At 34.5% G+C, this 27478-nt stretch overlaps 1 protein-coding gene across 2 annotated transcripts; it reads left to right on the top strand.

The window, feature by feature from the left end:
* The first annotated feature begins 1972 nt into the window (after positions 1-1972).
* On the top strand, positions 1973-27137 carry LOC128166214 (uncharacterized). Of its 2 annotated transcripts, XM_052831225.1 has the most exons (34): positions 1973-2079; positions 2308-2356; positions 2438-2640; positions 6226-6283; positions 8369-8545; positions 9002-9132; positions 9373-9601; positions 9827-10015; positions 10576-10746; positions 11000-11064; positions 11201-11402; positions 11760-11927; positions 12172-12771; positions 14536-14703; positions 15262-15521; positions 15732-15894; positions 16335-16457; positions 16586-16824; positions 17109-17409; positions 19782-19933; positions 20148-20286; positions 21670-21796; positions 22433-22841; positions 22975-23059; positions 23198-23261; positions 23595-23659; positions 23810-23852; positions 24173-24442; positions 24728-24876; positions 24978-25044; positions 25988-26043; positions 26403-26502; positions 26677-26720; positions 26937-27137. In XM_052831225.1, the coding sequence occupies exons 1-34, from the start codon at positions 2062-2064 to the stop codon at positions 27047-27049; spliced, it is 5397 nt and encodes a 1798-aa protein (XP_052687185.1). In that variant the 5' UTR covers positions 1973-2061; the 3' UTR covers positions 27050-27137. The 2 variants fall into 2 exon arrangements, with proteins under 2 accessions (XP_052687185.1, XP_052687183.1); XM_052831223.1 differs by lacking the exons at positions 1973-2079; positions 2308-2356; positions 2438-2640; ... (1 more) ...; positions 8369-8545; positions 26937-27137 and having other exon boundaries at positions 9049-9167; positions 26677-26758.
* The last annotated feature ends 341 nt before the right edge of the window (positions 27138-27478 follow it).

Genomic DNA, 27478 nt, shown 5'->3' with positions numbered 1-27478 from the left:
GGTAGCGATCAATGCAGAAAAAAATTACATAACCCGCTAACTAAATATTTCGTTCCATTCTCCGACACTCACTCTCCCCCTGCATTCCTTCTGCCTAACTATCGCTCTCAAAGATAACTACAAACTAAAGAACTTCATAATTGACGGTAATTTTAAAGTTAAAGTTTCTGATAAACTTTTGAACAAATTGATTGAACATTTTTCAAAGAAATTGTACATGAGCATCACGAAAACGCTTTTTAAAATGACCTTTGATAAAGAATGTGGGTGAAAAAAATTCAATGAGATTTCGTCTGCTAAAAATTGAGTTTTTTCGGTAAGGTCAATCATGTCCCATTTCTTGAAATGGATAAAAGTTTGTTGATTTTTTTGTACAGCAACTTGTTAATAAAATAATCAAATTGAATAATCAATTAAATCATTTGATTGATTTGACAGAACAAACGCTTACTTTTCCGGTTATTATTTTTAATAACTATTATAACACGAGATAAGTAATTATAAAAGCACAATCCAACACTTTTTACCAAACATAAAGCAAAGAATCATTGATCAATGAATCCAAGAGCAATCATGCATGAAAAATTTTTAGTTCAGAAAAACTTTCATTTTTTCAAAAATTATATATGAGAAAAAGAAGTCCTTATGTTGATATACTTAGGAAAAGATCTGAGAGATCCTCTATTAGTAGAATAAGATTAAGTGCACATAAACTTGCAATAGAAAGTGGTAGATATAATGCCACAATTAGGAATGAAAGATATTGTAATGCTTGTAAAACTGGTGCAATTGAAGATGAAACTCATTTTCTTTTTCAATGTAAAGCCTATTCTCATCTAAGGAACAGCTATTTTAGTAATTTTTATAAGATAAGTAAAATAAATATTGCCAATAACTTGGACAAAGAAAGATACATTTAACATGTATGTTTAAATAGTGAAATACATACTATTTTAAATATTACTGTTAAATTCATTAATGACTGCTTTGAACACAGATGTCAATTAATCTAAGGAAATGTTAAACTGATCTATATAGATCAGTAAAAATATATATACTGTACATGCAACTATTGTAAACATACAATGATGTTCTTATATATACATTGGGCCTTTGCCAATTATTGTAATTGTGTTTGTGCCAATAAAATATTTGTATTTGTATTTGTATTAACTCGTAATAACGAGATATTATCTCGTAATACCGAGATAATTAACTCGCAATAACGAGATTTTTTCTCGTAATAACGAGATCTTTTCTCTTAATTACGAGGTAATTAACTCGTAATAACGAGATATTTTCTCGTAATTACGAGATATTTAACTCGTAATAACGAGTTCTTTACTCGTAATTACGAGATAAAAATATTTTTTTTATGTGGCCCCATTCGTCTTTCGTAGTTTACTATTCATCATGTAGCTTTTATATTAAATAAAAATTTACAAAATGTATGCTGGTATGTTGGTGAAACAACAACAGGAATTTGAAAGTGACGAGGGGGGGGGGGGGGCAGTCTCATCCAAAAAATCTTAATTTGAAAAAAGAAGAAGAAAGAAAGATAGAAAGAAAAAAACAAGGGAATTTTTCGAATCCCGAAATCATGAAAACCCTAAAACGGGGGGGGGGGGGGGGGGGGTACGTTGCATTCCTTTACCTTCAATTTTGCTGTATATACTTTCAAGATGTGTAAAGATTTTTACAAAACCCATCAAATGTAGACCTTACACGTAAGGCCTACTTTCAACCACCTTCAGTTTTAGTAACGTTACGTACTGCAGTGCATGCACATTGTCAATATAAGCACGACCGAATTAATGGATGCGTTGGCAGACATAACAATTATTGTTGTAGTTGTCGGATTTCATTATATAAAAATTTAAACCTACTAAAATGTATGCTTTACATATAGGGCCTAATGTGGGTGGATGTACGGAAGGCTAAAAAAGATCAGCGCACCTATTGATGACGTCATAATGTTGAGTTGGATGACGTGCGATTTTTCTGCAATGGTAGATTTACTATTTCCTGTTGAAGCAAATATGTGAAAAAAACGCGCTTGTGATGTTTGTGTTTTGTAAGGTAATGCATACATTCTACTGATGCAGTGCAACTTGATTTTTTTTTTATTCCACCCAGTTAGGATGATCCCACTTGTCGGGGGTTACTTTTATAGAACTCTAAAATGCATGAGATTATTTAATTTACCCCATGTCCCTACAAGAAATGTTTGCATAAAATGACGTTTTCTTGAAAATTTCCGGATAATAGCAGTTCTTCGTCAACACTTTTCCACGTTGCTATTTTCAGGCATACTGGGCCTGTTTGTTTCTGTGGTTGGTGACAGAGGGTTCTTACGGTAAGAGACAATTTGCACATCATCGAATTTGAAAAAAAAACTTGATTGAACGATCTTTTACTGTTTTGAATTCATTATTAGGAGCTGCGCTATCGAAACAGGATAAAGAATATCTAGAAAAACTTTTCCTCAAATCCCAGGATGTGATAGCCTCTCCTAAACTTCGAAATCGATTCCTTGCTCAATGTGCGACTCCAACCAAGAATGTCTGTCCTAGAACGGCGATTCTATCATACAAGATAGCAAAGAACTTTTTCAAAGCTGGTGTATCTCAACTGGAAAGGGTATGCGACTATGCGTTAAACTTTTATACATACATGTTGAGCAGTTGAGGTCTGATTTTAATCAAAGTATTGTTATGAAATATCCTGGATTGAATTTTTATCTCGAATTTCATAAATCTGTAGGAACCCGTTTATTTTCTATAGATTATAATTTACCTTATATTAAAGAGAAATATATGCAAACTATAGTCTATCCCAAGTTATTGCTTCCATCAATTTTTGATGATTTTTAATAAAAATACACATACCTGTGAAAGAAATACAATTAAAATCTATGAAAGGAAATATATCCACGATATCTTCATTGAACAATTATCTCTTTTCACTCATAAAATTTCACAGGAACGAAAACAATTTTCTTACGGAGATTTATAATGGGAAATGTTTATATCTTTTCTCCATTCGGAAGTGCTCGGGATATCTCGCGCAATTTTTTAACGTTATTATCCGGGCTTATTAATGGCTGATGCAATGCAAGATCTCGGTAGACTTTCAATTTTGGGATGTGTATTGAAACCTGAAGCAGTAGAGGGGGCGTTTCAAAACAGATAATCTGGACATTTTTCATATTAGTGGATGATCGTAGTTTGAGCACAAAGGTATTTACTATTATTGAAATATCAAGCAAAAAGTGGTGGAAGCAAAAACTTTATTATAGCTGTATTTATTTTATGGAATTCTGTACATCAATTTTTATTTGAGTGCAATATATATTCACAAGGTTCGCTGGAGCCTCGTTGTTGCAAATGATAACTCTTGCAGCGAACCAGCTAGTCTGCTCTAAGGGTGTAAAAATAACTTGAGCATGAATATTTGAGAAATTAACTCAATATCTACAATGTACCCAAGTTATGCTCGTATAACCTGGGTTGGGGCAGTTTACGCTTTATAACCCGCAAAGCAGATTATAAAAAGGCGAAAAATTGCTCCAACCAGGTTATATGAGTAGAAATTGGGTAGGTATTGAGTTCATTTTTTTAAATTTAACTTTCTGTAATTTTCTGTACAAATTGAATGTGTTTTACTTTGAAATATGATATTAATCTGTTCAAAATTCAAACATAACATCAAGCGGATTTGTATGTTTTTGAAGGTGGTGCATTGTGAAGTGCAAACCAGGTTATGCAAATTGAACTGAATTTTTCTCTCCAATCAAATGTTGCATATTACAAACAGAATTAAATTATAAAAGGTTGATCAGGAAAAAATTGTTGCTAACCTGTTTATCTCTGTTAAATCGAGAAACTTAGCCATCACAAATAAAAAATTGGTTTACAGTATTCCTTTTTAGCTCACCTGAGCTGAAAGCTCAAGTGAGCTATTCTGATCACATTTTGTCTGTCGTTCGTCCGTCCGTCTGTCCGTCCGCCCGTAAACTTTTCACATTTTCAACATCTTCTCAAGAACTACTGGGCCAATTTCAACCAAACTTGGCACAAATCATCCTTAGGCAAAGGGGATTCAAAGTTGTGAAAATTAAGGGTCACACGCATTTTCAAGGGGAGATAATTAGAAATTGATGAAAAATTTCGAGAAATTTTCAAAAATTTTCTTCTCAAAAATCATAATGCCAGGAAAGCTGAAACTTGTGGGGAAGCATCCTCAGGTAGTGTAAATTCAAAGTTGTGAAAATCATGACATCCAGAGGTAGGTTGGGGCCAAAATGGGGGGGTCGAAGTTTTACATAGGAATATATAGAGTAAATCTTTAAAAATCTTCTTCTCAGAAACTAATCAGCCAGGAAAGCTGAAACTTGTGTGGAAGCATCCTCAGGTAGTGTAGATTCCAAGTTGTGAAAATCATGACATCCAGAGGTAGGGTGGGGCCACAATTGGGGGGTCGAAATTTTACATAGGAATATATAGAGTAAATCTTTAAAAATCTTCTTCTCATGAACCATAAGACCAGGAAAGCTGAAACTTGTGTGGAAGCATCCTCAGGTAGTGTAGATTCAAGGTTGTGAAAATCATGACCCCCGCGGGTAGGGTGGGGCCACAATGGGGGGGGCGGGGGGTCGAAGTTTTTCATAGGAATACAGTGGAGCCTCAGTTATCCGGACACTTTCGTCCACAAGTCCAATCGTCCAGATAGGTGAAGCGTCCGGATATCTGAAATGTGTCTATGATAATGTAGTTGTATACAATGACTCCCAGTGTTGATACTGGTTTTTTGTCTTTCATACCAAATAGCAACACATAATAATGCACTTTTGATGAGTTCATATGCTTTCATTTTGTTTTCTTCCTGTACTTCCGGTTTTGACTTAATCTAACAAAGCATTCATAGGACAATTTGTTTTAAAAAGAACGTTTGAATAGGTAGATAAAACACAAAGCTTTGTAAAAAGTTCCAGTTTTCTTGATTAATAAGCATATTTTTTATTTGAAATAGAGGGATGTTTAAAAAAGCGATGGTACTTGACAGGTGCACAGGTTAAGATATCCAAGCCACGTGCTGTGAGGTGTGACTAATCCTGTCTGGCCAACACTGTCGTTAATTTTAAAGGTGATTTGGGAGGTCAGTGTATATACAAGCTCCTCATGAGGCACTAGCACGTAAAAAGGTGTGAAACTTGATTGACAGGGGTAATCTTTTGTACTGACTGCGGTATCATCAAATTTTACCGTCCGGTAAAATGAAGCAAGATTAGTTGAAAATCAGTGTTTTGTGGTAAAAACAAACCGTCCGGATCCGGAACGCGGAATTCCGGATAAATGAGACAAAATAACGTACAAAAAATCTGTTCTCAAATAAAATCGTCCGTAAACTGAAGCGTCCGGTTATCTGGCGTCCGGATATCTGAGGCCCCACTGTATATAGGGTAAATCTTTAAAAATCTTCTTCTCAGAAACTAATCAGCCAGCAAAGCTGACACTTGTGTGGAAGCATCCTCAGGTAGTGTAGATTCAAAGTTTTGAAAATCATGACCCCCGGGGGTAGGGTGGGGCCACAATTGGGGGTTGAAGTTTAACATAGGAATATCTAGAGTCAATCTTTAAAAATCTTCTTCTCAGAAACTAATCAGCCAGGAAAGCTGAAACTTGTGTGGAAGCATCCTCAGGTAGTGTAGATTCCAAGTTGTGAAAATCATGACCCCTGGGGGGTAGGTTTGGGCCACTATGGGGGGTCAAAGTTTAACAAAGGAATATATAGGGTAAATCTTTAAAAATCTTCTTCTCAGAAACTAATCAGCCAGATGATTCTTTATAATTGTTAAGACTTTCGCCCCAGGACAATTCTTTGGCCTCACAAGAAGGTTCAAAGTTTGCTGTAGGTTTATATCCCGTATATAAACTATTGTTAAGGATCTTTTTGTGAACTGCAATATTCAACATATGATATGACTATAAAATCATCCTGTTAGAAAAGGGACTAATGATTATAAACATAAGAATATCCAGGGGGAAAATGGATTTTATTTATACAGGATCTACATGTATTATTGTACATTGTCCAGATAGTTTGTATTATGACTCCATTAAGCTGATTTTATCATACCTATTGTTCCTCAGGTGAGCGATGTGGCCCATGGGCCTCTTGTTTTTGCATTTACAATCTGATACCAAATTATGAATTTCTTTACAGCTGAGATTTTATCAAATATATTACTGCTTCAAATTCGAGCAAGTCAAACTATGTCCAGGTAAGTTGCCTTTAACTGGAAAAGATTAAGGGTTAGTGGGTTACAACATAATTATTAAAATAAATGTGAAAATGAATTGATGGTTGTTCTTAATAAGATTATATAGCCCATATGAGAAAATCATACCCTTGGTCAAAATTAAATGCTAAGAATTTTATGATTGCATGCATGTTACATGTATTTGTTATACTTCATGTTAAATACTGAAATCTGATTGGTGTAGACTCAGTTCATAATCTGTTCTATTACCCTCAGCATTAGCAACGCACTTAGCAACGGGTAACATTAAGAATTGTTACATGCGTGAAAATCATGCGCATAGCCGTACGGTTCGCCTTAGAATTCACGTTACTCCTATCTAAAAGCAGTGATGTTTTCTTTAAAATTAAGACATTCAGTATAACAAAATAAATAGTGCCTGTTTGGGAGGATAACAGTTGAATTTGACACCCCTCGATAACCATTGTCAACCACCGCTTCGCGTCGGTTGACAATGGTTTTCTCGGGGTGTCTATTTCAACTGTTACCCTCCCAAACAGGCACTATTTATATAATATCACTCCATCTCAAGTTTCTGCTTCTACTGCTTTTTAATTTTTATTAATTCTGATAATCATAAATGCCTTGTTGGCCAAACTACCATCATCCACTAGAATGAGAAAAGTCCAGATATTCGGTTTAAAATGTACACCCCCTCTTTCGCTTCAGGTTTCAATACATTATCAAAAGTAAAAAGTCTACAGGAATTTTGCATTGCAACAGACATGAAAATTACAAGGATAATAGTGTTGAAAAGTTATGTGAGCTAGGTGTCTCAAGTATTTCCTAATGGAGAAAGATGTAAACATTTCCCATTAAAAATCTCAACAAGATGATTTTTCAAATGCATGTTATTGTATGTTTTGAAAATTATATTGCGACAGCCTGTCACAGGTACTGTATCTATTGTTAAATTTTAGTAATTGTTACTCTCTATTCAAACATGGACACAGGCGAAATTATGGGAAAAGGTGCTATAACTCTTTTATGCTGTGTATTGAAACCTGATAAGATAGAGATGGAGTTTTAAAAAAGATCTTGTAATTTTTTTTATACTTTTGAATGAACATCCATTTTAACTTTGAGGTATATTGATATTGAGTAATTAAGCAAAATGTGTATTGAATATATCTCGGGAGAGAGTATAGTAGCTATATATTAGAGCTAATATAAACTAGATATATAGAGAATAATATATACCCTTTTCAATATCACAGCTTGTATCAGCCCAAGACTCCAATATCAGCCCGAGGGCCGAATGCCCAAGGGATGATATTGGTTGAGGGCTGATACAAGTATTGATATGGAAATTAAAGGGTATCTATTATTATATTTATTACATACTTAGTAATAAAATTTTGAAAAAACTTGATTAGATTGATTTTACATATTATTTGAGAAAAGTCTGTACATGTACATAATATGAGATCTAATTGTTTTAACAAACATGTAGCTACAGAACCGAAATTTACTCAGGTTTTAAAAGTTTACTGCTTTAAAACATTTGCTAGCATTTGAAGTTTTCAACTGCATTTAAAAATGTCGACTGTAACAAATGTTTTATTTTTCGTCTGTAACGTATACAAATGCCGAAGCGAAAAAGGCAGAGAAGTTCCGCAAGGGGTGTGATACGGATCCGTATCAGCCCTTAGGGCTGATTACCTGTTTCAGCCCTGGAGGCCAATACAAGTTTTGTGATGTCATCTGTATCACATATGCAAAAAAACCCTATATTTATTATCAAGTATGTAATAAAATGAACATAAATATCTGCAAGTTACTACTGAGTAGTATGATTTCATTATGTTCTCATAATTAAGTGCATTCTTAATTTGGATTCATTAATTATATGTGCTTGCTATTCCCCCATTATATGTCATATTTTTATGACATGCTTATAATACTTCATGCCATTTACAGTATCAAACACAATGAGTCAGGTCAGCTATATAAAGTATGTATTGTCGTAGCTAGGTGCACTCTTTCATAACATTTAATAATGACTTTGGCAAGCTAGTATTTACTTTTATCTTTGATGCCTGCCAGTGGATGGTGGATGGAGTGCATGGTCTGCCTGGTCCAAATGTCCTGTCAAGTGTGGATTACAAGGAAAGCAGTGGAGGAACAGACTGTGCAACAACCCAATACCCATAAGATATGGCTTGCTATGCCCAGGCCCAGCTCTTGACTATAAGGGATGCATCAAACATTGTAAAAAGACAGGTAATCAAAGAACTGAAAAGTACTGACAGGTGATTAAGGTATGCACCAGAATCACAAATGAAGTGAAAATATTCTTAACAAGTTAACATGATAGAAATATGTATTGTATGTTAATGAATATATGAGTTAAATTTAAATTAGTTTTAGACAAAAGCAAATCTTGAAGCAGATCTAAAAACTGATATTTTATTTGTTATTTTGAGAAAAAAGGCTTCAAGTTGGTAAAAGGGAAAGGCTGTGTTTCAGTAAATGCTTCCAATACTGTTATTTATCAGAGTTATAAAACAATTAAGAATGATCGAGAAAAATTACATCAAATAAATATACATGTAATAGTATGTCTTTTGAAAAAGTAATTAAAAGAACAATGGAAATATATCATGAAAAAAAAATGTGCATGAGATAATTAGGTCCTTATCTGTTTTAATTAAATCCTTTTAATTTTTTTTTAATAAGCAAAAGGCAGAAAGGAGGCAGAGACATATTTCAGTTATATGAATGAGGGCTTCCCAAAATTGAAACAAGAATGTGAATCTGGACATTGTACATATGATGATGTGTCTCATTATCTCAATGGCAAGGAGATGGTATGTCACTCTGTGTATCATGTGTCATATTGGATGTAAGTATACAGGGATTCTAACAGGAGCCAAAAAAAAGAGAAAAAGATTCCCTTTTTTTCAATACAAAAGATTATGTAAAACACAATTTGAAAATATAAGCTATCTATTGACATTTTTTTTTAACTGATTGACTTCTTTTGAGATTAACATTACTAAAATTATGCTTGTTAGTAGTTTTAATCAACAATTTTATTCATATTAAAGGAAAAATATTGGGCCAGTTTGCAGTGTATATTCAATAATCGAGATTGCCCTGTGGATGGGGGGTGGACAAGATGGAGCTCGTGGACTGCTTGCCAGCCAGTGTGTGGATCAGGTTATCGACAGCGAGAAAGGTTCTGCCAGAAACCCTACCCTAGGAATGGGGGATACCAGTGTATCGGACAATCCTATCAAAATCATCATTGTTTTGGAAGGAGGTGCAACAAAGCAGGTATTAACATTCTATCCCTTAATGCAACCTTTTAGATTAAAATCTAAATACATTTCTTAAAAGAAATATTGTAAATAGATATTTTTTGTTTATTTTCAAATTGAATTTGCATTGTCCTGCAGTTGTATTTTCATTCATAATTTAAAGCTGACAGAGTTGATAGTATGGAAATTTAATTCATATGTATTTTGTGATGATAAATCACTAGATGCTTTGATGAAATAGATATGGTTTTTGGACATTATTTCTCGGACTGGTCTGATTTCTCGCCATGTTCTGCTTCCTGTGGGAAATACGGAGTTCAGTCCAAAAGACGGATATGCTTAGTACGAAATAAATGCCAGAAACAGCTCCTTGGGAACAACACCAATGCATTACACATCTTCAGACCATGTTTTAATGGAGATTGTCCAGGTAAATCAAAAGTAAAAAATTCATACGCTTCTTAGATAATTAGGATGAGATGATAGAAAAACCTCAGGCTGTTACTTTCATGACCAAGTCTATACAATGTTCTTTTCAGTTTTTGTTGAAATTCAATGTGTCATGAATTCAGTCCATTAATGCATGTAAATTGAGACAATTAAATGGAAAATTTTATAATGATATTAAAAACATAAAGTCAAAATTAATTTGATAAATTTGACTTCTGTGTTTTTGTTTATTTGTGGGCAGTACATTGGAAATGCTGGCTCAAAACATTTTAAATTAATTACCAAACTTTTGAAAGACCTACAAAGTAAATGTATATTAACTCACCAATGCCGCATGCAACTTTTTCAGATGGAATTTGCTAAATAATCTCAATGCTTGAATTTAATCTGGTGTATGCATGGTACTTAGCATATTTAATGTAAATTCTACTCTATAAAAAGCTGCATGTTTTCTTGTTTATTTAAAATGCAGGTAATACAGCTGTGTTTTATAGTAAAAAAAAAGGGGTTTTGATTTTTTATTTATTTTTTTTTTTTTAGCAAAAGGAGGCTGGGCCTCCTGGCAGGTTATAGATTTTTGTTCTGCTCGCTGTGGCATTGGCAGGAAGTTGCAGTTCCGCCTGTGTAATTTTCCATACCCTACAGGAAGTGCGTCCTGCATCGGTAACGAAGTGGAAACCAGTATTTGTCGAGGCCCGTGTGATGAAACTTGTAAGATTTGTAAATAGGTGGCTCTTACAAGTTACAACTTTGACTTTTTGTTAAATTGAAATAACTGAAAATGGTGGCTGAATGGCCATTTTTAGTAGCACATGAATAGCACAACAATGAATTTGTAGTTTTATCTTTTCTCTTTATCCTGAATGTCTGCATACTCTAGCTTCTCTCGGAATCTCTCCATTTAACAGTTTAGTTAAAAAGTCTGACAGTTTTATAAATGTTATAATATTTTGATGCATAATAGGGGATATGGAAGTAAAGAAATTCAAGAAACCAGCGCTGCAAATAAAATTAGCACCAACAGCTGGGGTATGTGATTTATCTCATAAATATGATAGAATATTATATGGAATGCAAAAATAACAAACTTGAGTTGCAAAATTTGAAAAATCTTTTCATTGGATATTGAATAGAAAGAACAGGACCATGCCATAATTTCTTTCAGGATACTCCTGCTAAAGGCGACAAGTTCAGTAACCCGCTGATCAAAGCTGTGGAGAAGAATTACACGAACTGGAGCAATTGGACTAGGTGTTCAAAGTCTTGCGAGGGAGGATTCAGATGGAGGGAGAGAGCTTGTAAGACAGAGGGAAAATGCTCGGGAGAAATATTCCAGAGACAGTTGTGCAACACTGCAAAATGCCCAGGTAGTGAAGGAGTAGAGCATATTGAATATTTTGCTGGCTTTAAGGAGGCTCTTTGTCAACAAGTCAACCCTCAGATCCCCCCTTATATTTAAAAAAAGGATTTGTTTAGCTATAAACTAATCTCTAGTTCAGAAAAATTGCATTATTTACTCTTTAAAATTTGAATGTTTTCTGATATCTTAATATAGACCTCTTTTTTTGAGGAGATATGTATAGTCGTAAAATGGCCACAACTTCTATGGCCATAATACTCTTTATAATAAAAAGTAGATATTGGTTGAAAATTTTTGAACAAATTAGTGTGTGAAGAGGGATGATAAACTTCAACCTTCTGATTATTCTTCTGTCTTTTCCCAGTTCAGGGAGGTTGGAGTACCTGGCTGAGTTGGTCCGTCTGCTCAGTCACTTGCGGACAGGGAGTGGAGACTAGATATCGGAAATGTGACAACCCCTACCCACGTGGAGGAGGGACCTGCCCAGAGTTTCCCTCAGAGGAAAGAAAATGCAACATGAAACCATGCAAAAGTAAGTCATATTTTGGTACTTAACAATGTCAAAAGCATGCATGTTTAACTCCTGGGACATGCATAATTTGTTAAAACCTTTGGTAACAATTAAATGTTATTGATGAATCAAATATGCAAAAGTATGGATTCCTGCTTAAACCTGTTTTACTTATACATGCATTTGAAAACCTTTGTTAGCAGTTTTTTGGAATGAATCATATGACAGTAACTTTATTCAAATATGCTTAATATTTTATTAAAAGATGCCTATCTGCAGTTTGGAGAGTGGGAAAATTGGAGCCACTGTTCTCAACCATGTGGCCGAAAAGGAACCAGATTCCGTACCAGAAAATGTATTGTTCTACCCAGGAAAAAGTCAAAAGGGGCCATTGGTGGTCATTCTTATCAACCAAAAATGGCTGCTCCAAAATCAGCACCAGTCCAAAAGAAAATCAGTAAGGAGCAGCATAGAAAGCAAACTAGTCCTACCTCTAGTGGTCCCAGTGTCAGTAAAGATAAGGCAAAGCAAAAGAATGTTGATAACAATGCTAAACAGGACAAACACAGTGGTGAAATTCCTTATGAAAAATACTTGAAAACCAAATATGAAGCAGACAAGTTGAAAAATCAACAGGATAAACTAAGAGTGATTTTACGAAAGATTTTGCCAAAGCCGAAGCGTGGTAAACGAGCAGTGGCAAGCCACCACTTGAAATCAAGATATCACTGGAATCAGCACCACCACACACAAAATCTGATAAAGCCACACAATCCAAAACTTCCAAAAGGAGTCAGGGTGTTGAAAGTTTGTTCTGCTCATGGCACACACATGAGGAGCAGATGTAATGTAAAGGACTGTCCAAGTAAGATCCTTTCTGTTCAAGATTAAAAAATGTTCTGTATTTGGATTCATTGATTGATGTCTTAAGTCAATAGGTGTATGTATTGTCCATGACTTAAGTCATGACTATTCATGTATGTATTTACAATGTAGGACATCAATTGATCAACTGGGAATTAGACATGATTTTAGATCAAAACTTTAATTTTTATGCCCCCGCAAACAAAGTTTGGGGAGTATATAGGAATCACCTTGTCCTTCTGTCAGTATGTCTGTGCAATCGTCCTTATCTTTCATATGGAGAAACATTGGAAGTTCTTGATGCCCCAAAAGATGTCTTGATTTTGACCCAAGGTCATTCAGGCAAATTCAAGGTCAATGAAAGAAAAGTTTATAATTTGTGACTGCTGAATACCTTTCTTATGGAGAAACATTGGAAGTTCCTTCTTCACATGAAGATTGCTTATGGCTTAAGGATGTGTCATGAACTTGACCCAGTGTCAGTTTTGCAAGTTCAAGGTCATTGTTTAAATAAATACATAATACATGTGTAGGCCATATCTTGCAATGGAAAACTTGTACACAAAGATTGCTGATTGTGACCCATAAATATGTCCTGATGTTGTTCAAGGTCACTATAAGTACAAAGGTACATCCATTACTTTTTAACAGAGAAATTCTTTAGATGTTATATTTTCTTTGGGGGGGGGGGGTATCGATTGTTATGTAACGGGATGGGAGAAATAATGACGGACCAGACCGGGTTTCGAACCCGGGCCCCCTGAATCTCTAGTCAGGTGCTCTACCAACTGAGCTATCTGGCGCCGGTATTCGAACCGGTCTGACCGTCACATTCCTCCCCCCTTAAATGATCTTCGTCCCCGAAGATCACCCCAGGCTCTTCCCCTGGCAGGAGTTAACCTGTCAGTTCCAGGGGTTGGTCACGGCACCAAATGTAACGGGATGGGAGAAATAATGACGGACCAGACCGGGTTTCGAATCCGGGCCCCCTGAATCTCTAGTCAGGTGCTCTACCAACTGAGCTATCTGGCGCCGGTATTCGAACCGGTCTGACCGTCACAGTTAACTTGCTCACAGTACATCTAGTTTAATTTTCATGTATGAAATGATTTACTTGTGCATTTTGAGTAATTGACCAAAATTTGCATGTTCGAAGTGAAGTTATTAGAGAGGTACAGAAGTAATAATTCATTTTTATGTAAACAAAGCTTGAGTCTTATATTTGTTTACCAATAATGTAAAGTATGGAATTACCATTTCTTTGAAAAAATGGCTCGTAGCAAACTTAGCATGTGTTGATAAATAATATCGACAGAAAAAGCAATTTTTATTCAAAACTCATACCAAAGAACACATATGTAAACAATAAGAAGACTTGAGCTTTGTTTACAAAACAAAGAATTTCAAACTCTTTATCTTGCTTATAACTCACCAATTAACTTACAATTGTTTACAAATCATTAAACATACACAAATTAATCATTATAAACATTTAAAATGGAACTATAAGTTTTAGAATTTTGAGCTCAAATCGTGTCTAAGTCCCTTTAAAGGACATTTTTGCATTATGATAAATCAAATACTGTAGATTCCTAATTAAACGCCAGGAATTAATATCCGTGTAAAATCTTGAGAAGAAGTCATCTCAAGAATTTTAAAATCTCTTAAAGTACTTATGTAAAATAAGAAATCTATAGTAATACAAAAATATAAATAATGCTAGTTCTCTGTGTAGATTTGATTCCCTTCTCTAATATGTTTGTAGTTGATGGCAGATGGGCCAACTGGGGAAGCTGGACAAAATGTAGTCAAACGTGTGAGCAAGGTGTCCATGTGCGAGAAAGAACATGCACAGACCCTTTCCCTAATGGCGGGAAGAATTGTGTTGGATCAGGAACGGAAACTGCACACTGCTTTAAAAAACCATGTCCAGGTAGTGAAGTATTTGTTGCATATCAGGGAAAAAAAATATATATATTTATTTTTTTCTTGTAATAAAAACTAGCTGTTTTGCAGTTTCATTAGAGACACCTCAATCAGAATTAATCACATTGCTAGGTATAATTTTTATAAGAATCTCTATGTTCTTTCATCAAAGTGAAGTAGAAGTTTTTGTCCATAATGCTTTAACAAAAAGGCAACAAATGCTATCAACAAAAAGACAACAAATATGTTAAAAATGAGGCTCACACTTCATTTGTAAGGTGACATTCAAGAATTGATTTAAAGGATTATCTTACAAATATTAAAGAAATTCAAATAATTTAGACACTTTATTTCAATTTAAAGTTGTCTTTCTTAATTTAATTTCATCTAGCACGCTGACTTATGACCAGGGTCTTAATGTATCAAATGTGACGTCATACTCTGGAAATTAATGTCATATGATCATCTTCTATGATTATAGCCCTTTTCTGACAGATGTTTTTTACGGAACTCTTAATTATTATCCTATACAAGCTATTGCCAAAAAAATTTGTTTATTTTTCAGATCTGGATGATAAAGGAATAGGGTTTAAAGGCAAAGGTTTTCTTAGTTACAAAAGTCACAAGAAAGCCACACCTTTTCTGGTGCTGTATATTCTGTTTAAGCCTCTGAATGATGATGGGGTGCTCCTACATCGCTTTAGGAAATGCGATGACACCAGATGTGCTCACGAAGTTCTTTTGACCTTGGAAGAGGGAAAGCCCGTGTTGCAGGCTGCTGATGGAAAATTTGGACTTGAAATTGAATATCCCAACAAATTGAAGGTATTGGAATCATCATTTCTGTTACCGGTACATCATTTTGCTGATTTTGACAATATGTACCATTTGAATTACAAATATACCCTTTGAGTACTACCTGATATGTTTTGTTGATTTTAAGTTTATGTATTATCAGCTCAGGCAAGAACACTTGAGCACTGAACAATGTATGTATTTCAATTCTACATTGAGTTTAATAAAATCAAATTCCAGAAAAAAATTTGGCACACTATTTTGGTCAGTATCTTCAGAAGTCATGCATTTATGAGGGTTGATGATGGGAAACACAGAAATAAGACGGTGAAATTCAATGGAGAGTTGAACTTTGATGCAATGATGAGTGTGGGCTGGGACAAACATAGAACAAAAGAGAATGGTATGTCGAAGCGCAAAATAAAATCTCCACATAATATATTAGCTATTGATTATAGCAGAAAAGTACATTCTCTGATACATATATAGATGTGTACATGTACTTTCAAAACTTATAGTATATCGGTTTAATTTGTGTTGATTTTTTTTTTTCGCAATCACTTTTACATCGAATATGCAGAAATAATATCCGGTAATTGCTATAAGAAACTTTTTAAAATTGCTAAAGATGACTCGGACGCATAGAAAAAAAAATGTAACATTTTCCCTTATCACAAATTTTGTGACACATAAAAATAACAGGATATACAGTATTCACGGTAATTGTTTTTCTAAAAATATAATTCTTATGTTTATAGATTTGATAAAGCTGCTTGTAGCTTATGAATACATACTTTTTATAGATTGATTCAGACTTTACATGTAGGATCTGATATTTTACAGGCTTTGTTGGAGAGATTGCCTCATTAAGAGTGAACTTCCGAGCCTTCAGTCTCTTCAAAGATACCTCTAAAGCAGAGTATGGTTCACCCTACAAAAAAGTCGGAGTTCATCATCTTCAGCTAGGTATCAATTCAAGGGGCTGATATTTACATGCATATATCACACAAATCAAAAAAAAAAAATGATACTGTAATCAGATTAGATTGAAATGATTTCATTAAGAGTTGCTTCTTCTACGTTTCTTTCTCAAGAGCCAACTGTTGCCTATCCACTTTTCCATGGCAACAACTACATGAAGCTGTCTGTTGTGGGAACGACCCGGTTTTCCGTGGATATCATTTTTTCCGCTTCCAGACTGAGTGGTCTTCTGCTGTTCAATGTCGGGAATGAGGAAAACTCGTACTTGTTTATCAAGATGAAAAAAGCAGTCCTAGATTTCTGTTTTAATTGCGGCAAGAAACGTGTGTGTACAGGCTTAGGAATTATTCAGGTATTTATAATGTTTGAACACTAGTGGAGGAGGAAATGTGTTTTAATGTATGTGTAATAGTGTGTATATAATGGACTCAGTACTGCCACACTCCTACTAACACTAGCTATAGTGGCTTAGCCCTTAATTAGCTCAGTCGGTAGAGCGTAAATTGGTTTTTAAACTGAAGGGTCCCAAGTTCGAGCCTGGTTATGGTCATTCCTTCTCTTCTATTACATATTCAAACTGTAGATGTATACTTGTACAAGTCTTATTAATTTTTGGGGGAATAACATTGTTTTCAGCCAAAAGCTTGGTACTACATTTCCTTAGTAGTGAAGAAAAGAACAGCTAAAATAAGATTGAATAATGGCCCAGCTATAGAACTGAACTCCATTGGTCCACACTACTCAGCTGGCAGAACTTTGTTCATTGGTGGAGGGGAAATCGAGGATAAGTATCAACTGGACAGAGGAGCGAAAACACATGCTGGGTTCGTGGGCTACATTTATCGCCTTAAAATAAATGGGCAGCAAGTGGACATGAAGGGAGCAGCCATTATGAATGTAAAAGGTTTCCTTAACTCTATGGGGATGACTTACACAGGTTAGAAATAAAGATATGGATGCCAACACTGCAATTTAAAAGTATCCGTTTTTTCACTTAGCTTTTTAAACACCTTAATTTTTTTATTTTTATATGTGTCAATCATAATTTACTTCAGATAGGGTATGTGTCGCGATTGTATAGTGGTCTTTGAGTCAGATAGAATGAAAACACATCTGAATGCTTTGACTGGTTTATCTAAACTAATTTGAACATAAACATAATTATTGTCACGTTACCATGACATCATATTATGATGACATCATAATAGCAATGTCTCACAACGTCACATGCACCTTGACGTCGTATAAGATATTTACCAACATACTCTGGGCCGCAAAATGTACAAAATCACAATTTAAAAAATATTAAAAGTTCATAATAGGTCGCGTTGTGTTTTGAAATATTAATTAGAAAGTCTTTCACTTCTCCTCAACTCTGGCTCTGATTTTCATATTTTGGGAAAGTCAGTATGTTCTTGGACCAATTCTCCAATCTTGAATTCGTTGAATGTAGCTCCTGTTCTATTGTGGTAATGTCTCTGATGAATAATGTTTTCTCCAAATGCTCTATAGAAGTTGAATTTCTCCAAGTTGTTATGGGTATATGGATCCAATTTCCATAGCTGTGTCATCAAGGATGAATTTTGTTTCATAATCTCCTCTAAAGTAGCAATATTCTTTCCCATCTCCAGATTGATCACTCGAAGTTCTAGCTCATCCAGGTAGTGTCTCAAATCTGCTGTATCTTTGTTTGCCATTTCCTGTGATGTGGTGAAGGTCTCACTGCATGTTTCCACGTTGGATTGAATTTTCAGCATTTGTGCTTGAAGCTGGTTGTTCAAATCTTCTAGGATCTTCATCTTCTGTTCTAAAACTGAATTTTCTCTCTGGATTTTCTGGATTTTGTGATTCTTGAATGATGAATTTCTTCTTAGTTTGAAATTCTCTCTCCTTAACTGCAAAATCTCTGATTTAAGTTTTTCCACCAGATCTTCTTGTGCTTGGTCTTCCTTCTTTTTATTAACGACTGTGTTGGAAGCTGATTTTTTCTGTTTTTCTGTTCTTGACTGAGCAGTTTCTCTCTTCTGTAGTTTGGTATTCAGTGTGTTTGTCTCCTTGGATGTGGGTACTTTCTCTTCCTCTTTACTTCGATCTCCTTTCAGCTGTTTTGAGTAATGTAGTTGGATTAACTGCTCTAGTTGATGTGACTCTTTCTCCTTTGTCCTCTCTAAATTTGTGACTGAGCTCTTAGATGATGGCTTCAGGAATTGCGACTTGTAACATATGCTGGTGTGGTGAGTCTTCTTACAAATCCTGCATTTGAAACGTGACTGACAATTATTTACTTTGTGTTTCCCTAAACAATTGAAGCATACTTGTCTTTCTTTTATGATGGATATTCTCATTTCACAATCTTGAATAATATGGCAAGTTGTTGGTGAATGTTTACCATTGCAGAATAAACATAGCTTCACAATATTTTGTGGCTTGTTAATCTTTTTATGACTTGACCCAACTCCAAAGGTAGCTGCTGGAATGAATTCCTGGCTTGATCTTAGATTGCTAGCTTGTCCAGCATCTTGAATGCATGGCTCTACCTTTATGGCTCTCCTTAGTGACTGTAAATCCCAGATATCATCATCATCTTCTTTTTTGTCCACGGTGTTATGAATCTTGGGTTTTCCTATTTTGTCTTGTGACGTGTCATTGGATTGAGCAAACTCTTGTGCATTTACATTTAAATTGATCGATGTAGATTGATGAACATTCTCTAAAGTCTTGGTAGATGAAGCGCTCTTTGTCAGCTCTGCTAATTTTAGTCTTAAATGTAACATGTACTCAACTGAATCTCTGTTTTCCATTTGGATCTCTTCTTCTCTTGATAATTCTTGTAGGATCTGGCTGTTGATTTTCTCTAACGTGTCTTGTTTCTCCTCCAGTAGCGCTATTATAGTTTCTGTATCCTCTGAATTGTTTTCCTCTAAAAAGGATTCTTCCAATTTTCTCAAAAGTCTTGTTACAGCACTTCTTTGTCCTGAACGAACTGCTCTAAGTTTAGAAGTCATCTCTCCGTTTGGTCACGGCACCAAAATGTCGCGATTGTATAGTGGTCTTTGAGTCAGATAGAATGAAAACACATCTGAATGCTTTGACTGGTTTATCTAAACTAATTTGAACATAAACATAATTATTGTCACGTTACCATGACGTCATATTATGATGACATCATAATAGCAATGTCTCACAACGTCACATGCACCTTGACGTCGTATAAGATATTTACCAACAGTATGCTATGGTTATTTTATACACACTGGCTAAGGTGTAAAAAGTTGTTTTACATATACTGTATTCTATTGTATATTTTAGCTAGTGATGTCATCAAAGAAAGTGAAAGGAGTGATGTCATGTTGAAATGTGACTATGCATATTACGCAAGGAAAACGGAAGATGTAGACATTATGTGGTTTCAGGGCGACAGACTTGTCCATGAGAACAAAACCAAGAGAATACATGACAAGGTTATACTTAATGCATTCTTAATTTTGTTACATTTACATTTAATATGGCTTTTATGTTATGACCAAAGACAATGTCTAATACATTACTGTACGGTTTATCTCAGGTATGAATATATCTGTAAATTTTTTTGAGTTTAAGCTGACATTTTTTAGAATAGCAAATGATATAAAGTGTATGTCGCTTTTAATTCTTAGTTTGTTAAATTCTGTTCAGTTGCGTGGTCAGCCATTCACAAGTGGATTAGAACTGGTGGGGGATGGACACGAGGGGATCTACCTGTGTGCCGTTCATCACTCCGGGGTGATTGTGGTACAGCACGCCTTCATTGTGGAAGAACCTGTTCCTGTGAATGGTAATATACTGTAGATTTATATGGTTATATGGTTATTTATACGTCATACGTCTATTGATTCATCTATCGTCTTACATGTTTTATCACCCTCCAAAATAAAACAAAGACGCATTTACAAAAGTTTCCTCATTCACTGGCCAGTACATGGCTATTTAATTTTCAAAGGTATAAGAGAATGTTCAGTAAAACTTTGCTAACGACTGTATGCAGGGTTATTTTCGCCTCGTGTAATTTTTGCCCTTGTACATTTGCAGACAGTCTTGCCCTGTTTTGAATTCACCCAGACAGTTGTGTTTAAAAGAGAAATTATTAAACATTGGAATTTGCCAAGTGTTAAATTTGATCGCTGACATTGAGGGAAAAAATAGCAAGAATAAAACAGGGGCAAATGTTTCTCTGTATATAGTATACTAAAAATTAGATTTGGTTTGAGTCTGATTTTTGCCTGATCTAGAGGTGACAAATGGAATGTATTCAATGAGACCATAAACACACACATTTTAATATCTTATTTTGGTAGGACTTTCCTATAAAAGGCCATAGAAAAGCAGTGGCATTTTAATACATGTATATGCATAAGTGTTCAGAACAAAGGATAGTATCTCTTAGATAAAAAAAAAGTTTTGGTCACTACAAACCAGTGAGAAAACCTTGAAATTTACAACCCCCTCCCTCCCTAACAAAAATAAACCATAATGCTAATGAATGATTCAAAATATTTGAAAATACTGAAAAATATTATCTAAGTAATGCATGATATTTTGACATAAGGCCACACCAGTTATATTTTTCTTGTTTGTCAGTATTTTTTGCAGGCAAAATATTTAGGTGGTACGTAAATAAATTTTAGCTGACAATTGTTTCTTCTTTTTTTTCTGATTCATGAAATTAAATTGATTTAAAATTCAAAAAATAGAATGGAAATAGAACAGAAAATACAACTAAATTTTCAGAATTTGGGAAATTCAAAAAAATTTTAATTGTATAGCTTTATTTAAATAGCGCGCACGGGTCCAATGAGCAAGAAATTGAATTGGTGTGGATTATTTGAAAATATAAACCACCTATCATTCCATGAAATCCATTTCAATAGTTCAAACAGTTGATCTGTATGCATACAAAGTACTGTGGAATCATTTTTATTCGTGGAGGTCAATGTTTGTGGGTAGCCAAAATTTTCTTGGTTGGTGGGTACATAATTTTGTTGGTATAGTGTAATAGGGATAATTTCAATATATATTAAAATAATGATTTTCTTTTGGTTCGTGGGGATGTATAAATTCATGGACAAGGGTTACGCACGAAAGCCATTGGTCCCCCACGAACAATAATGATTCCACAGTAGATGTTAGATCTCTTGACTTTATTAGTCCTCTGTTGCAGTGTGGAGCATGGCGATGAAGGAGGAGGTGGGAGTCCGCATTGTGGCAGCCATCCTTCCTGTGGTGTTCATCATCTGTTTGATCTTGGTCTGTCGGTACAGAGCTGATTTAGTGGGAAAACAGAAAGTGTAAGTGTTCAAAGGGTTGAAAGATTATTTTGGGACATTGTACTACATTTTTCTAGGTGACATAATTGCCATGGTATTAAACAAAGGTGTAATTATTGAATGTTTGACTTTTTATGATTTATCACTAATTGCTGAAATTTATTTAATATGCTTTTTGAGCCAGGCATGTTTATATGTATTGTTATCAAGTCACATTTGAAGAGTGGATCATTTTATTTATTCTTTGACCCTGATTTATAGAGAATTGTGAGAGATTAAGATTTAAAATCCTTTTGTGTCAATGTTGCTTGTTGATGGATCAAATCCCAATTAGGATGAATAAGTATAAAATATAGAACTAAAAATCTTTCAAATAAACATGAAAAATTAAATTGGATTTAAGATTGGCTCACATTTTATTGTCGCTGATAGTACCTCATTATAAATTTTGAAGTTTTTAGTTCTTCTTCCACAATGGTTGAGTCTCAATAGTCCTTACATGTATATATGAACTATTCCTTGCCAATTTCAAGGTGGAAGGCAAAAAGACTCTAATATTATCCTGTAATTCAGTATGATTTTTAAAAAAATTCTTGATGGAATTAATATCACTTATCTCAGTTTACAAATGTTGAAATTAATGATGGTTTGTTTTAGGGCTAAAGTAATGTCCAAGTTACAGACAATAGAACAAATCAGGAAGTCTGAACTACATATAGCACAAAATAAAGAAAATGTGGGAGTGGCTAACATGAATGAATATGTGGACGAGAGTAATTTGAACACACCGCGCGATGAAGATACCAGTAATTTCAATACACCACGAGACGAAGATACCAGCAATGTAAATACGCCAAGAGACGACGATGAAGATACCAGTAATTTGAATACGCCACGGGACGAGGATACTAGTAACGTTACGACGCCTCGTGACAGAGATGCTAGCCATTACAAGATTCCGCCTCATCACTTGGAAGAAAACTATTATGACACTATCGAAGACCTTGATGACTACACGTACTTGGAACCTTACGGGGGTGACAGAAACACCATGCATAACAAACAGGTTTGACTCGTGTTTATTAATTATCTGCGGTATATAGATGAAAGAAAATTTTCATCATAGATTATTTGTTTTAAAAAAGTATGAAAATTGTCTTTTTATATGTAATTATACTTGTATTTTACTCTTGCTGAAGGTATTTTTTCAAGGGAATGAGTATGAGATGCCACAAGGACATAAGATGCCACAAGGATATGAGATGCCACAAGGATACATGGAAGGTATGTGTTTTAGAAAAAAAAAAGAAAATAATGAGTCAGGTCCTGTATATTTTTTTTAATTCCACATGCTACCTACTTCAAATGAAAGTCTCTATAATTTCACCAGATAGGTACATATATACATTTTAATGATTATAGAATTCCCAGAGAAAGATGAAGATTTGAAAGAAAATATTGATGGTGCTCTAGATGCCATATTGGGGTAACATTTCTTTACTTTTATGCACTGGAAATATCTGTTTGTTCTTCTGCCTCCAGTCCATGTGCCTTCTGTCCAGTATAAAATTTTGCTACATACAAAAATCAGAATGTGCAGCTCATACATGTACTGTGTACAATTTTTTTTTAAAATGTGACTTAATTGGCTTAAGGTATAAACCCTTGAATAGTTTTTGAACTGATTATCGCAAAACATCAACAGAAATAAGTTTTTTTTTCTTTTAGGCCTATTAGAGACACTATGACATAAGAAAAACACAAATCTGTTATTATTAAGTTTATAATCATTATAGTAATTGCACTTATAATTTTGAAGAAAATCTTCAAGAGGGTCCCTTAGCAAGAAAAAGAAAAGCTCTTCAAGAAGACGCAGTAAAGAAGGTGGTGTATTGGAAAAAAAACCCTAATATATTCCACTTCCTCTAATTTAGAAATATTCAAAAATGAACAAAATTTGAATATGTGATATTTTAAAACTCTGTTGAAATTATATTAATGATGTTGCAGTTGCTCTCTTTTATGTTAAATTAGGTGTCTCACAGGAAAGACAGATGGAAGGATACACAAATGATGGGTAATTAATGTAGATTCCTTATTAAACGCGAGAAATTAATTTCCGCGTAAAATTGGGAGAAGTGGATTTTAAAATCTCGCCATTATTTTTTGAGAGCTGAGAACTAAAAGAAATAAGGAGAAAAGTTCCACGTTCACGATTATATATTCTCGCGATGTGATGCAAACCAGCGGGATCGCGGAATTAAGTACCCGTGTAATATAAGGAATTTATTACTAATGTGCTTACAAGTACATGTTAAACGTTTGCTAAGCATATTTTATAAATGTATAGCAAATGATAATGAAAAGTCCAAATAATGTCCATTGATTCCATTTCAGATCAGAAGATATACCAAGACCATTAACATATTTTGACACTCTTCGAAGTCGACATGAAGCTAGTGTGAAAGATAGATCTGTTGCATATGTAACAGACTCTCAGGGCAACGTGTATGAAACAAGGGGGACTTCTGTCAGTGGTCTCCCTCCCATGCACTCCAGGGAGGGGGAGAGAATTTTCTCTAATGATGTGATTGACCAAGGGTATCCCACCAGAGGAAATGACTCTGCCATGTATAATATTGGTATGGGCCAATCTCCAAGCCATAGGTTGGTTCCTAAATTGGGTCATGATTATGATAAAGTCAAACCTTAAATGCTATCTTCAGTTTCAATAGACTAAAAAATAACCCCGTTGAAATGTTGTAGAATTTCAATTACATAAAGAAACAGTAGTTTGTTATATAAATTCACTTTGACAAATCAATGGTTTTTGAGATAATTATATATGTTTGTGATATCCAAGTTTTACAAGCACACAACTGAATATGTGTAAAAAATTCAGTTTTTAAAGTTTCGCATTTAGACAAGCAGGCATTCATTTCGTTTTTTTAGATTTCAGCATGGCACTGATTCACGGAGTAGTATTGCTCAAAGGACGGTGTTGCCAAACATGGCATCCACATTTGGAAATCAGGGTGGCATCGTGATGACAGACGATGTTGAGCCGGAGTTTGTGAATGATCATCCAAGGACACCTCAAAGTCAGTACATTTATATCTCCACTTGAGTTATTTTTTAGCAACCAATGGCTGTTGATTTCATGTAGAATTGCGCTAATTGTGTATTTTTATCTGAATTTCAGGGGAACCATATTTGGAACAGGAAGATGTCCATAATTCCTACATGCAGCCTGCTGACCCACCCATGATGTGAGTAGATCTTTCATTTTTCACAGGGTTTTCCAATGGAAAAATCCGGTTATTAAAATGGTGAAAATGGCGGGCGGGCGGCTGCTAAAAGGGTACCCTCATTGTACGGATAACTCCTCCTACAGTTTTCAAGATAGGAAGTTGTTCTTTTGCAGATCAATTGTACATATATCAGAGTTGTGCATATTGCTAGGATTTTGATTTCTGATAATCTATGAAAAAAATACCAGCTTTTGAACTTAGTCATTTTTTGGGCAAAATATTGCATATGGGGTACCCTTATTGTACGGATAACTCCTCCTACAGTTTTCAAGATAGGAAATTGTTCTTTTGCAGATCAATTGTACATATATTAGAAATGTGCATATTGCTAGGATTTTGATTTCTGATAATTTATGAAAAGAATACCAGCTTTTGAACTTTGTCATTTTTGGGCACAATATTGCATATTTGGTACCCTCATTGTACGGATAATTCCTCCTACAGTTTTTAAGATAGGAAATTGTTCTTTCGCAGATCAATTGTACATATATCAGAGGTTTGCATATTGGTAGGATTTTGATTTCTAATAATTTATGAAAAAAAATACCAGCTTTTGAACCTAGTCATTTTTAGGCACAATATTGCATATAGGGTACTCCATATCACTGGATATGGTAAGTAGAGTTTATCAATTTAGGGTTGACATGGATTATGTATACAGTTCACATAAAAGAAAATCCGGTTTGCTGTCACATTTACAGATTTTCACTTGTCTTTTATCTTATTCCCATGGTAAATTAAATTACTTAAAATTGTTAATATAATGTTTTTGATATATTTGTTATTTCATAATTGGCTTTTTTTTTTTTTATAGTTTTTTAGTATAAATTGTTACATAAAAATGATACACATATATGCATATATGCTTACCTTTACTTTTATTTTCTTTGTTACTTAATAGATTTAAGACTAGAATAATGGTTGGAAACCCAAATGTTCAGAGCACACCCAAAGATGGTAAGTATTGGTTTTAATACTGGTATTTGTGTAATAGCATGAGGTAGTTTGTAATAAATATATAGTGTTGGGTCATAGACAAAATGACAATGTACATGTACAGTACCCATACTCTCACACAACTGAATATATGTATGAAAGATGTCATTGTGGGTACAATGTATTCATTGTGTGACATTCCTCAAAGTGACCTATAGTAATCTGTCTGACAATTCTTTAATTTCATCTTTGTAAAGATTTTCTACTTCTTATATTTTGGTAAAAGATAGAAAAAAAGAGATGTACTAAAAAAGATGCTAAAGAATTAAACTGCTTGATCTGCAATTTAATATATCCCTAAATTTTTGTTAACTTGACAGACAAGGCAAAGTTGTCCTTCATTGCTCCTCATTCCTACAGTGACCACAGAAACATAAAGATCGACAAACCCATGGACAATGCTCAGAAGGATGTCCCAGAGTAAGTGCCTAATGGTCAATTATTTGTTATAAGTAATCAAATTATCAATAGATCAAAGTCTGAGACTGTGGAAGGAGACTTGGACTGTTTTTATTATGTATTATTTGAAACAATTTTAATGATATAAATCTTGGGTTGTTGTTGAATCATGACCTTTTTCTTCTTTTCTTGAAGAGAAGAACTGGTTGAAGTTTCAGGAAGAGATCGATACTTTGTGGGTAGGTCAATGATTAATTTATAAAACAAGTGTACTTAATATTGAGTATACTGTTCTCTCTCTCTCTCTCTCTCTCTCTCTCTCTCTCTCTCTCTCTCTCTCTCTCACACATTGATTTCTTGAATATGATTCATGCATTTTTATTTCATGAAAGGTTGTTTTATACATGCCACATGGAGCGAGTTTTTTCCACATTCTGATGGTCGTTTTATTTCAGTACCTGAAGCCCCACCCCCACCAGTGGGAGTCTCCCCCATACCACCTGCGCCCCCACCACCCCCGATGGCACCATCAGCCCCACCCATTGGTCGGAACAGCAAAAAGAAATGATGGCCCCTCCCTTGAGGCTAGGAGCAAAGCAATGTACCCATCGTCAGAATAAATTGTGTCATTAACCCCATCAAGATGTTTTTTGTTATTCAATTTCAACTTAAACTTATGGCTGAGATGTTGAGATAATTTAGTCGTTTTCGAAAAGGGACAGAAAATTAGATGAATTGTAGCAGTTAACGGAAATAAGTTGATCCAAAGGTTGGCACAGAAGGGACTGCGTATAACAACAAAAATTCATATGAATAATCTCTTACATATATTTAATTACATATATATTGAATCTGAGATAAGGGTAATTAATTTAATTGGTGGTACCTTAAATTGCTGAATTCTTGATGTTACAATGTATGTTTTAAAACTGGAAATCGTTTGTTAAAGAAGGTTTGATTAATATAAGAATTGAGGAACTGAAATGCGCATGATTTT

Source organism: Crassostrea angulata, chromosome 10 (genome assembly GCF_025612915.1).
Source record: "Crassostrea angulata isolate pt1a10 chromosome 10, ASM2561291v2, whole genome shotgun sequence".
Lineage (NCBI taxonomy): Eukaryota > Metazoa > Mollusca > Bivalvia > Ostreida > Ostreidae > Magallana > Magallana angulata.
This window is presented reverse-complemented; position numbering and strand designations above follow the sequence as displayed.